This window comes from Chlamydotis macqueenii, chromosome 1, assembly GCF_036417535.1.
Source record: "Chlamydotis macqueenii isolate bChlMac1 chromosome 1, bChlMac1.mat, whole genome shotgun sequence".
NCBI classification, from domain to species: Eukaryota; Metazoa; Chordata; class Aves; order Otidiformes; family Otididae; genus Chlamydotis; species Chlamydotis macqueenii.
The window spans coordinates 13,294,562-13,308,553 of NC_141556.1; the positions used below are offsets into that span (position 1 = coordinate 13,294,562).

Sequence of the window (13,992 nt, forward strand, 5' to 3'; positions counted from 1 at the left end):
TAGTCTTGCTGAGTGCTGGCACAGGATTACAGAATTCACATTTGGAAATCTTTTTTTTTCCTAAGAGCAAATCAATAAAATTAAAAAAAGAAGAAAAAAAAAACCAAACAAACTTCCTTCAGTGGCAGCTGAACTAATCACACAGCTGCGAACACTGCAGGCTTCACTGCAGAACAAAACAGCAAAGTAGAATTAATCAGCCCTAATTTAGGTGGCTAAAATTCTACATTATCCACATTATTTTCCTTCTGTGCTCAAAAGAGAAATACTCCAGAGGATCACTAAAAATAGTGTCAAAGATAACAGAATGAATCCTCCTCACTCCTTTTCCAGTGACTGCAAGGGAAGCTTTGGGTCAATTCTGCATCTGATCCTCAGGTATCTGCGGTGGGCTGGCCCTGGCTGGGGGCCAGGTGCCCACTGAAGCTGCTCTATCACCCCCCTCCTCAGCTGGACAGGGGACAGAAAATATAATGACAGGCTCGTGGGTTGAGATAAGGACAGGGAGATCACTCAGCAATTACTGTCACAGGCAAAACAGACTCAACTTGGGGAAAAATTAATTTAATTTATTGACAATCAAACCAGAGTAGGGCAATGAGAAAATAAATTCCCCTCCCCCTGCTTCCTCCTGGGTTTCCTGCTTCTTCCTAGTTTCTCTACCTCCTCCCCCAAGCAGCGCAGGGGGACGGGCAATGAGGCTTGTGGTCAGTTCATCGCATGTTGTCACTGCCGCTCCTTCCTCCTCAGGGGGGAGGACTCCTCACACTCTTCCCCTCCTCCAGAGTTGGGGTCCCTCCCAAAGGAGACAGTCCTCCATGAACCGCTCCAGTGTGGGTCCCTCCCACGCACTACAGTCCTCCACAAACTGCTCTAGCATGGGTCCTTTCCATGGGATGGTTCTTCAAGAACAGACTGCTCCAGCGCAGGTCCCCCGTGGGGTCACAAGCCCTGCCAGCAAACCTGCTCCAGCCTGGGCCCCTCTCTCCATGGAGCCACAGGTCCTGCCAGGAGCCTGCCCAGCACAGGCCCTCCATGGGCCACAGCCTGCTTCAGGCATCCGCCTGCCCTGGCATGGGGTCCTCCATGGGCTGCAGGTGGATCTCTGGTCGTCTGTGGGCCTCCATGGGCTGCAGGGGGACAACCTGCTTCACCATGGGCTGCAGAGGAATCTGTGCTGGGAGCAACATTATTCCTCCCCCTCCTTCACTGACCTCAGTGTCTGCAGAGTTGTTTCTCTCACATCTTCTCACTCCTGCCTCCAGCTGCAGTTGTGCGCGTGTTTTTCCCCTTAAATCTGTTATCCCAGAGGCGCTACCACTGTCGCCAATGGGCTCATCCTTGGTCCGTCTTGGAGCTGGCCGGTGTTGGCTCTGACATGGGGGAAGCTTCTAGCAGCTTCTCACAGGAGCCAGCCCTGCAGCCCCCCCACTACCAAAACCTTGCCACACAAACCCAGTACAACACCTGGAGCTCAGGGCAACGACCCAATGCAAAGTGTATGACCAGGCCCATAGCTACGGTGAGCGGGGCGTGCAGAGCTGATGGAGAGCGAGCTTTCATCAGCGTCAAACCCTTATCCCCAGGCTGGCTGAGTTGTCTTTGATCCCAAACAACACTATTGTAGAGACGGTTTCATGAAATACTAAAGCACTCCTTGATACGCCAAAGCAGAACAACTATTTCACCAAAACTCACTGGTTTAGTGCCATCTACCACTTAGGTTCCCTTTGTTCAACTGCATTTTTCAATTAGCCAAGTAATTCCCTTCCCATCCATTCACAAGCACGGGACAGAGCAAAAGCCAAAGATTTCATTTAATTTACAACCACATGTCTAGAGACCTCGGCTTGGACCGTGGTGTATTCAGGAGGCAGCTACCTAATCCCTGATAACATTTCATTGCCAGCGAGGCCAAGCTCGAGGGACAGGCGCTGTTTGTAAGGGCTAGAAGCGAGAAGTCGGGTGGGTGGGTGTTTAAGAACCCAAGTGTGCCTAAACATAAAGTACTGTCATTTTTAAACATAAAGCATGAAGTAATAAATTAAATTGAGTAACAAATGAAATAATTTTGGAAGCTTGTCCCTAAACTGTACGTGCTTTCTTTTTCTTGAATTTATTAATCAAGTATAGGAAAAGAAGAATGTAAAAAGGACAAATGTTTCTGCAGCATGGCCTTATTTCTTACTCCAGATAACAAACTTAAACAAACTTGTATGGGAAAAATTGAATCACACCAGCAATCAGTGCTGTGAATTTTATCACAGTGCTTGTGTCCATACTGAAGGTTGTAGCTTCATCTCTCAAGAGCTAGAAAGAAACAGAAAATCTCTTGATTTCTCTCTCCAGAGAGTTCTGTTCCTAACAGCAGGAGACATGGCATTGCTTACAGCCCAGAGCAGTGACTTTTTATCATTAAACCCAATCTGCAGCAATTTCAGATTTCTGAAATTTTCTTTAAAGATGGCAAGTATCAGCTCAAGCATAAAACAATTAAAGGGTGGAAAAGAATAGGGAAGGAAAAGGTAAAAACATTTTTTTAAATTCATTTTATGTTATTTCATAGTAACACTTTGGGAGAGTTATTTTTAACACTTTGAGGTTACATATTTACTCCTCAACATTTAATCTAAACTAATCCCATACAGATATTTTACACTTGCATAATTAAGATATTCCATAAGGACGTACGTGTACCAAAGGTAACAGTGGGAAGTTCTGAAATTATGAGCTTATAATGGCAACCTCGTGGCTAATGCAGCCAGCATCAACCAAATGGTTTTCTTTGCCCTTTCCTATTTACTCCTGTTGCCACACTGCAAACCTTCCCTGGTGAAACCAAGACGGAACTCAGATTGTGGCCTGAGCTTTTACATTAATATACGGCAATTAAAATCCACAGTCTTACATACCTGCTGAGATAAAGCTCCATTGCATCTTTGGTACAACAGCACTAAAGCAAGGCCTTCTGACACCTTGTTGCCAGAAAGCCCTATCTGCCTTACCCTGGTACAATATCAGCTGAAGCGCAGAACTGCCACGCAGCATCCAGGCTGCCATTGCGGCAGCAGCGCGCTCCACCGCTGGCCCCAGAGGAGCTCTCGGCAAGGGGCTGGAGAAGCAGATCCAACTACTGACACAGACAGAAGATGGATGGCAAATTTTCCTTCACATTGAACATCCCCTACACCAAACATCCAATATTAATCAATATCTACAGCATCCTCAGGACTACTGCAGTTGCCCTTACCTATTGAAGTCCATGGGGTACGATATTAATGAAGATCAAAATCACCAAAGAGGACAAATGCCCAGTGGCAGTTATTGACCAGCTTTGAGACTGACTGTGGGACATGGGGATCTTTACATTCAGAACAGATCTCTCCACATGATTTAGGCTCCCCAAAATTATGGGTAAGCTATAGGATCTACAGCCATGATTCACAAGCTGTGTTGAGCCTGCAAAACTACCATCTTGCATCCACAGGAAGACCAAGTGAAGAGCGATCAGACTCACAGCTGCAGCCTCCTCAGATTTCAGTAGCTTTCTGTTATTATCACTGAACTGTCCATTGCCATCCTCTGCAAGTTCTGTCTCAAACCCAACCAAGGGAACTAGAAGCACACTATGGGGAAGATCTTGGAGTCCCTAACAGAGAAGGCTTCAGAACCAGGCCCTTCTCAAGGCTGCCTGTATGTCTAGAGAACATGGACCGCATGCCAGATTCAATGCTAGCAGTGACTGACTGCTTGAGGCAGTAAGGAGGAAATCTGTCTCCGCCAAAATCTTTGGAATCTAAACCAGTAATATTCTTAAGCATTACCTGCAATGAAATGTGCTTACAATCCAGAGGAGCTTTTGGAAGTTACCAAATTTGATATCTGCCGAAGGGTTTTAAAGGTCCCACCCAAAGACATGGAGAAATAAAATTACTGAAGTATCTTTCTGCATTTCATCCATATTTGTTTTAACTTATGCTGTTCTATTCTGGCATATACCAGGTTGAGGTAACGCTGTAACTTTGCAAGAAAAGGGTTGTAAATTTTTTTTTTTCCCTTTTTGGAATACATGTAAACCACACACTCGATGGCTCGCTGGAGCCTCCCAGAGACAGCAGGTTTGTAATTGTATATTGAGCAAGCAGCACACAGGTAAAACATCTTAAAATTCACTTCTGTGGTTTCCTGAAAGATCTCACATCCCTTCAGATTCCAAACATGGCACTCAAAGAGAAGGATGTCCAATACTGTCAATAAAATTAAACTACTTTTCATAAGTAAAAGTGCCTGAAAGTTTGTGTTCTTGCAATATAAGGCAATTTTGACAACCATCATTAACATTCTATGTGCAGAATTTCTCTCCCAAACACGCTTGAATTTAAAGAAATATATGGATTTAAATCAAAATAAAAATTACGGATTTAATCAAAAGATACGGCTCACCGCATTGGTTTTTACTTTTTTACCATCAACCATAGAAAGCTTTATTCCAAGCCTGATCACACTTTCAGTTACAAAACATGTGGCAAAAAATTACAGTTAACACGCAAGATCTGCCATATTTCTACTTGCCTCTATTCTCATACTGGATTTTTCATACTGAGGGATGGAGAATAAACCCCTCCCATTTTTAACATAATGAATATACCTAATGGTAGCAAATAAAGGTTTTTATTATTTTTAAATTTCATTTCACAAATCTTTTACTCTCCCCAAGCCGACATTTGTTAGTGCAACAATCCAGCACAGTGCTAGTTGCTGAGGTATACGTGGTAACCGAAACCGACCGCAATGTTTTCCCTCCCTCCTCCCCCCCCTTTTTTTTTTTAGGTATGAAAGCTGTATATTCATCATTTTAGATTTTTTAAAATCTAATCACATTCTAGAGTAAAGAATGGTTTTGTAATAGTGACAGGCTGTAAACAGCAATAGCCTTATCTTTTATCACCCATAGAACTCCCACTGTATGTTTTTTTTTTCTTAAAATATATTTTGTGCAAAATTAAGTTTTGTATAGGTCTGTACCATAATCTGGAAAAAACTGTGTATAAAATGTACTTAATTTTAAAAACAATCCCAACATCAAACAACAGAGAAAGAAGAAACAGATCAGATGCAGCTGAAGTTTTCACATGAGAAACTAAATATAGTATGTTCTTAAAGCTCCAGTAATACATTCTTTCAAAAAACAGAATGCACTTTGGTCATTATTAAACATTAGTACAGAGGCAAATAAAATACAAAATGCTTGTTTGTGTTGCTTTATATATAAAAATATCTTTATACCACATAAGTTTAAGATACATTACTTTAAATCTTTCAAGATTCTGAAGATTAGCAAACATAGTGCAATGTCCAGACTCTTGTCACCTAATTACTTGTCATTTTTCAATATGAAGCCACTATTTTAGAAACATAAAAAGTAAGAACACTTGCACCTGGTGATATTAATCCTCCCAATATAATTTGTGGTTGGAAATGTTGTTCCAAGTAATTTAATTCCATAGGGGTGAACATCTATTTTTGTCACACTGAAGAACCATGAGTCAATATGACTGGTCCATGGGGAGGCAGGGATAAAAGACAGAGGGAGAGGTGGGAAACCCCAACTGGGAAAGCAGTAGGGAATGACCCCTGCCAGGGAGGAATGGGAGGAAGGGAGGTTATCTGAAAACCCAAATCTGCCGAATATCAGGCTTCAAGAGCTCTGCTGCTCACCAGATGAACTTGTTTTCTGCATTTAACTGTTCTTAAACTTCAATGTGGTATGAATGGCATATACTATAGTGTACAAGAGGAGAGCATCTATCTACCTTATGCTCAGTCATTCATAGCATTCCTGTCACCAGTAAATCTTTCACTTGTTTAAATATTCAACTTCAACATATAATATATACTGCTCCACAGTTCACCATAATATATTCCAATTAGTATACATTTATATGTATATATATAAAGTTTCTCATTCAAAGTAACAATAAAAAGTGCACATATTGAGCATGCACAGTCAGAGCTGCGCAGAACAGCCCAGTATTTCAAATAAATACAATACTTAATTTTATCAAAATATCATACAGCATGGTAATCATTTACAATTATTGCTCTAATAAAAGTGTTATCAAAGAGCACTTGTTGACCTGTTATATAATACCTTATTAATATCCCAGGATATTTAAACTGCAGCCTACATGAGTTTAGATCCTGGAATTACTGAAAATATTAAAAATTCCCACTTGCTTCCAATAGCAATATAAAATATTTCTGCTACCTGTCATCTTGTATTGTCAGTACTTCATTTTTTGTATATGTCTCACTTTTCTATTGCAACCCAACATCTATTGATGTTATGTTGACCTCAAAAATGACTGGTGCAAATGAAATATTCTAAGCAATTTTACCACACTATCAAAAATCAAGTGACTTCCATATAGAATTACTCTAACTAAAAATGTTCAGCATTGGCTTCAGTTTTAACAGTAGATACAGTAATTTAGTGTAATCAATTTCCAGGATTTCAGGTTCTCAGATACACAGTTTTTGACCTTTCCCAAATCTGATCCTTTCCAAAGCTAAACAAATAAGACTGAAAATAAAATATAAATGTCAACTAAAATGAATATAAAACAGTGAGAAGATGAAATAAATACAAAGATTGCACAAGACAGTCAGATGTAAACACTTCAATTTTCCAAACAACATCCTTGAAGAGGTTGTAGCATCTGAAATACAGATTTAGTGGCTGCTTTGAGGCAGTATTGTCAATCAATGAGTTTTCTATAACACTGTGTTATCTCATCTTCTTTACATATTGTCAAGATTTGATCTTCCAGAGCTGGAAAAGTTAGAGCAGTAAATCATCGTTATTTCCCATTTCAGTTTTCTATTTACCAAAACTGCAAAATCATCACGTTTTTTTCTTCTTGCATTTGTTGTATATTCTATGATACACAAAACAAATTTTATATTCCTATACTTCTAATAGAAAAAATTTGATAGATGTAAGTAAACTCAACAGCTAATTAACGGCTTTATGCTACAAGCTTGTGGAAACTAAGGTGCCTTGTAACCCAAACCTTGAAATAGTTTCCAGAGTTCGTAATTCAGAGGCACCTGAAAGTAGGACTCCACAAGACCGTCCTCCAGCCATGACACCATGATGCTGTGTGAGATTGGTCACGGTAATACTGTATCTACTGTAATACTTTACTGCAGTGCAAGACAAGGCTAGCTTGTATCTTTCTGCATCCCTTAAATCGTGACAAGGTCAACAGTCAGGAATTCAAGAGAGAAATCAGATCTGGGATATGAAGAAAAGTTAAATAAATCTTGTACTTATGTGCACAAATGTCTCTGTATTTACGTCTATGAATTTTTAGTAATTATGTGTCCTAAATGAAGTTAGAGAGCCATAAAAATACAAAAAAATACTAAAAGGGCTACTTTGTCAAATACATCACTATTCTTCTGATATAGTTTACATTTAATAATCATTTTCAAAAAATAAATCTTCCAGTTAATACAGTTAAGAATTCACTAGGCTACAATGTATGATCCATCTATCATAACTTTCTGAGCATCCTGGTGAAAAAAAAGGTTGCTTATCAAGTAGTTACCTTTAGATTAAATCCAAGCAAGTCACTGATGACACCGGAAACAGCTGACAGGATGACAACCTGGGTGATATTATAAAGCAGTGGATTCATTGTAAGCCCATATAACCTAAAGGGACTGTCCAGTTCCTAGTAATGAAAAACAATGACATCGTTAAAAAGCAAAATTTACACAAAGGAGCTTCTGTTCACATATGTATTAAAGTGACATTACATAGTTTAGGGAAGTCTTAAAGTCACAGTGGACTAGAACATTCTCCTATTCTTCTGCACATAAAAAATAATGTGCAAGAAAATACCCATCACATCTACTGACTATTGACTGATGGCATCTAAATAATCCTTCAAAAAATTGGAGGCTACCCATCTACAGCATCTTCCAATTTGCTCATGGAGCGAGGGAGAGTGCACTACTTTTCCTGGCACCAAGGTGCCATCATTTTAGAATTCCTTATAATTTTCCAGAAATCACCTTCAGCGTTAAAAGAGCGAACAGACAGCAGAATGACAAAAAAAAAAACAAGAAAAGATGGATATTCCACAGCGACAGAAGGCTACTTCACTACTACGAAAAATTAACAAAAATGTCTTTCCTAATGCAATTCCCCTCCTTTTCCATTTATTTTGAGAACAATTACTGATGACCATAACCAGAAAAGGAAGATAAAGAACAAAAATACTAATAACCACTTAACTGCCAGTATTTTACTTTTTTTTTTTCGCCCAAGCTGGAAGGATCAAAAAATTAGTCAAAATTAATCTGCAAAAACACTTCAACAAAGAGGCTATTTCACCAATTTTCAATTCTTAGTGTGTGAATAAAGTCACTCAAACCTTTCTTGCTTAGAAACACGACAAATAAAGGAAGAAAAAAGAGAGTTTTAAAATCTAAGAGTGGATTATGCAAGGTATAACAACTATCACTGCTTTGGTCATTTATATTTTCTAGCTTTAAATTAATCTCCATCCCTTCTCCTGCATCACATCCTGGGCCCTTATAAACTCCTTTTTAACAAAGAAGAATTTCAGAGCTCAGACTCTTCTTTCAAAAGAGATGAAATAAGAACGAACAACCTTTTCATTTAGAAATAATGTGGCATAAAACTCCGCTGCAAATACAAAAGATATAAAAGACATGATTCTGAGAACTGCAGAGAAACTCTTTAAGTAAAAAGTTTTTAGATTCATTTTACCAGTTTGGGAAGTAACAAAATATTAAGAATATTCAACATAATGTAGTCTTCAGTAAGAGCTTAAAACCAAATTTAAAACAAAACAACCTCTATTTAGCTACTAGGCATGAAAGACGTAATTGTGTTGATCACTAACTACCAAGAACTCATTAAAGCTCATACTAGGTGGCTTGGAAATTCCATCTCGCTTTAGGGCACGTTCTCCCAGCAACCGCGCAATGGCCTGGGTCTGGGATTTGTGCCACAAAAGCCAAGTCCCCTATTGGAAAGGCCATGCCAGCTGATCCATTTCTGGAAAGAGTAAAACATGAACATTTTTTTGTAAAATCTGAAAAACTTAAGTGAATCAGATCAAGCGTCTATCAGCACCCTGCCACCAACAGTAGCTACTTCTCACCCTATCTACATTCTAACAGCACACAAACATTTCCACTCATGAGATACTCTGAATCTGTTGTACTTCGGCCAGTTTCTCCGTGAATCCAGATAACCTTTCTGCATCCACAGTGTCCTCTTATCAAGAGTTGCACAAGTCTGCCACCTGATGCACTGAGGATACTTCCTTTCCTTTGTTCCAAAACCAGGTCCCAAAAGCTTTGCAGTCCCTTACTCTTATACTAAGAGATACAGTCAATAACTGACTTAGCCAGGCTCTCCACATCGCTGTACTGTAACTCCCAGTTTAAGTTGCTGCTTTGTCAACTTTGAGCCCTTGCTGGCTCCATCAGTCCTCTCATGGAAAGTGTACTTTTTTTTTTGAGATGAGGGGACCACGCACTGTTACAGATGCGCTGGTAGGAAGAATTACTCAGCTGACTAGAAGAAATACTCCATCATCTCAGCTAATAGCTGGCTGGATTAAACAGAGTTTCTGCTTCATTTTAAAAATTGCTCCTTGGCACACAGAAAACAAAGGAGTAAGTGACTAGAATTCAATGCATGGAAGATTGCGGCAGTAAGGTCTTAAAGCACCACTACATACAAAAAACCCCAACTGTTTCTCTTAACAAGCTTGAATTTTCCTGACTGCAGATGAAAGGTATAGAGGCATTGAAAGATATGGTTCAGGTTTACTGTATGATAATCCAGCCATTCCCTCTACTGGATCAAGATCTCTGCACATGGAATAAGTATCAGTTGTGCTATAATCAGGGAGGGGTGTGTGGATCAAAGGAAGTTTATCTGAGGGCAAGGAAAATACTTTTATATTTGTCAGCCATTCCTAGGGAACTGTCCTATCTGACCACTCTGTCTTGGGCTAAATGAAGAAGTTGATTTGCTGAATGAGAAATCAAAATTTCTCATTCAGCATTCTCAGTCTGGGTTACTTCTGAACCCAAGAATAAAAAATCAGCAGCATCTCTTAAGAACTTTACTGCAGTATCAAAATGTATAACAAGATCTGAATACTGAAAGCTGAAGCTAGACAAATTTAATTTAAAAATAGTTTACCCAGCAGCAGACGTGATTAAGCACAGAAACACCATGCCAAGAGAGATGGGGAGGCAAGTTATGAATTTATTTTTTGTAGTGTCAGGACTGGCTTCCTCTTTGAAAGCCCACTTTAGCCAATTGTAAGTTACATACTGTTAATTTTAGTGTAAAAACACATAAGGAATAGTAGATTTAATTTATTTGTTCATAAAAGCCAAACCTAAAATAAAAAAAAAAAAAAAAACTTTTTGAAGTGTTAAATTTATCACTCTTATTTGGCATTCAGGTAACTCTTGAGTAAGTTTTGTTTAGCCTGAAGGAAAATGAGGCTTTTCTGGAGCAAGCATTAAGCTCACAGTCAACTGAAAGAACAAAACAGCTTGCTTCCCAAATTATGACAGATCTGTGAGTTTCAAAGAACAGAATTCAGCAGAGGCAATTTAGGATCAAATGTGTCTTCCTGAGAACCTCAACCACTGTTTTGTTTATAACAACAACAATAATAACAGGTTTTTTAAAGTCTTAAGCATGTCCATGCTCTAGCTCCAGATGAGTGAAAGTAAGATGATTTTTCTCCTGCAGAATTCTAGAAATGGGAAGTAATAAAAAAATGCATGTTTTCTAACCATGAAGAAATACCTTCTACCCACTAAATTCAGTCAGTTGGCAGAGAGGATAATATTGCATAAGCAGAAAACTTTTTTACTCATCAGTAAAATTCCATTTAAAAAATTGCCAAATAGTTCAAGGTCACAGCTGACAAGTATCTGAATTACAGTAAATGAAATTCATATCTTTCAGTCACTTAACAATGGACCTATGTAACAATTTCTCTCCGTATTCCAAAAGGATTTTTCTATGACAGTAAGTAAATAAGACATCAAGTATAATCTAGTTTTCATTTGAAACATTAACCATTGATAGTTTTTAAGAGGAATTATTTTTTTTGAAGAATATTATTTTATTACTAGAAACAGATATCAAGACTCAAAACAGACAACAAAACTGCATCATTTATTTCCCAAGGGTTCACCATCCTATCCATATCGACGTCCCTTCTCTCTCACTGCTCATATACTGTTAAAGAATCAAACTTATAGCATATAATAATAATTTGCAACCCACAAGGATAGCAACATAACTAACTGTAGTGTATGAACAAGTAGTATCGCTGTGACAGAGTTACAGAGTAGATTTAAACCAAAGCATACTGTACTTACTGCCTGCAGGAGTAACAAGTGACTCATTAAGCAATCTATTCTGCATCTATATAGTTATATATAATAGGGTAATACGATTTTAATTCTTACCTTCAATAACTTAGTAGCAAGTTTTAAAACATTGTTCACTAGTGTCAGTTCCTCCTTCTTATTAGGCTTTTTCTCCATTTTCAAGTACAAGTTTATCTGATTTAAATAAAATATGAGTATCACTGCTTATGCAGAATTTAAAGGAATTCATTTGGAAATATTTCACAATAAAATTAAGTGATTACTCAGTGTTTTATGATATAGCAAAATACATTTGACACTATTAAAGCAACAACTTTGAAGTATAACATAACCTACAAATTAGGCAAGAAAAAACACCATATACGTAAGGTTTGCATAATTTCTTCGTCCTCCTTCAATAATTGCCTGAGGTTTGTCAATTAATTTCCAGAAGGTTTTATATCAGTATGCAGACCTTACAAGGCTTAACATCCCCCAAAGTTTTTGAATTGACTGAAATGCTAAAACATAACTCTGCTAAAGTGTAATTTCTTTTACAAGATTTTAATATAATTAAGTACTTCATAAGCACCTTGACTTCAGAAAATCTATCTTTCCAGTGCCTTGACATATTTGAAAAATTATTAAACTCTCTATTGCTGTAGAAGAACAGTATATTGATCATTTCAACCATTCTGTGATCCAGACTTTTTTAGGTCACTGTGTTTCTGAGAAAGTTTAGTTAAGAGTACAAATTAGCTCTCTTTTCGCCTTCTAGGAATTCTGAAACATCAGCTTTCATTCTCAAGTAGCTTATCTTTGATATCCTAGATCAGGCAAAAGTTCGTTTTTCTTTTTTATTGCATAACAAAAGCAAATCAAAGGAAAAATATCTTGATAAGCCATGAACTTTTTATTGTAGGATGATGACCTCAAACAAAATAAAAAACGAACAATTTAGCAGTATGCTGAAGGAGTCCTTCAGGTGACAGAGACTCTTACCAAGCTACAGAAGTGAAGCTGCAGAAAGGAAGTGATGCTATATGATGCTATGATACATTTAACCACCTTCTTGTAAGGTGGTTATCAAAGTAAGGACCACAGACATATAAACAAAGTAACTAAATATTATCAGATGTCCCTAAAAAGGTCACTGCAAGTTTCTTATACAAGTTAAAAATCAAAAACTATGCCTAATATATTTCAAGTCATATCACACTTCCAAGCTATCAATTTCACTTTAAAGTAAATTATGCTTTTAGTAGCAAAGAGATTCCAGTCCTTAAATGTAAAATCACTGATTTCAACAATTCAAGTGTTTATAAAGAGGAATAAACTAAGAACAAAGGCTCTATTTAGTAACTCAGAAAAAAATGGTAGGTAATAAACCCTAGAAGGTTCAAATCTTTTAACAGTTACTATGATTTCATTGATCTATGAAAAAAGTCAACATTCAATAACAAATTTTTAATCAGGAGGCAAGTTTGAATATGTATATGCACAGTTATCGACTATATCTATTCTGAGACTTGAAACTGGCAAGACGATAACTTTGATAGGACCACACGCTGTAATTTACTCAACAAGGAACCACTGGGGCACTTAATTTCTGAAACCCATTGAAACACTTTCAGAAGGACTTGAAAAAATTACAGGCACACAGCATATATTCCAAAAATCCCTTGATGTAAAATGATGGATCTTTTTGTTTCCCATCATGACTCCTAATAATGAAATTCATAGGTCGAATATAAAGCACACAGAAGTGGATGGAACTTTGCTGACAGAAAGCAAAATTTGCAATTTAATCTTATCTGTGAAGCATTTAAATTGCACCAGGGGGTTGAGGGCTGTTTGCCCTTTTGGGTTTTTTTTATTGTTGGTTTTTGTTTGTTTGTTTTAAAGCTCCATTCTCTTCTCAGTAATTCTAATAACACTAGTGTGCTATTTTCAAGGACATCAGTTCAGATGTGCTTTTTTAGGTCAAATAGTTGTCAGTAAATTGTTTGGGCTTGGCCTCTCATGAAAGGCCAAAATGTCAGACTTTCATGGCTTTGTCTCAACACTGTAGATATGCAGTGGTATACAGCTGGTATGTAAAACTCTACTCAGAGTGACATGTATCTTTTTTGTTTTCTGAGAAACTATTGTGAACTCTGTTTTGGTTTTCATTTCATAAAGCTCTCAGGCCTTTTTGAGGGAAATGACTTATAATCAGCTGGATTCAATATAAAGTTAAGTGTCTGATGACATAGCACTGATTTTTTTTTTTTTTTTTTTTTTTTTAAAGTTCTGGGGACACAGAGGGAGTGCGTCTTTCAGTGTTCGTGCTGGCTTAAAATGTTCAAACGTTGACTCTCACGAAGAGCACAGTATAGAAGCCTATGAAAGCAAAACAAAAGCTTGACATTCTCTCTCTCTCTCACCTTGCTCTCCACATTTTTTTCCAATCCTTATCCCCAACATTTCCCTCCATTTTCATTCCAGAAACAGAGGTCAAACTTCACTGGGACATTAGGCTATTTGTACTCTGATGATCAACAG

General features: G+C 37.8%; 1 protein-coding gene across 2 annotated transcripts in view; it reads right to left on the reverse strand.

Annotated features, from left to right (window-relative positions):
- Window positions 1-4,447: 4,447 nt before the first annotated feature.
- Window positions 4,448-13,992, reverse strand: part of PHTF2 (putative homeodomain transcription factor 2) — a 70,222-nt gene continuing 60,677 nt past the window's right edge. For both annotated transcript variants that reach the window (XM_086745900.1, XM_086745891.1), the window contains 3 exons: window positions 11,548-11,643; window positions 7,614-7,739; window positions 4,448-6,832 (listed from right to left, as the gene is read on the reverse strand). In XM_086745900.1, the coding sequence (XP_086602026.1) occupies window positions 6,812-6,832; window positions 7,614-7,739; window positions 11,548-11,643 (243 nt within the window). In that variant the 3' untranslated portion in view covers window positions 4,448-6,811. The remainder of the gene's footprint in view (window positions 6,833-7,613; window positions 7,740-11,547; window positions 11,644-13,992) is intronic.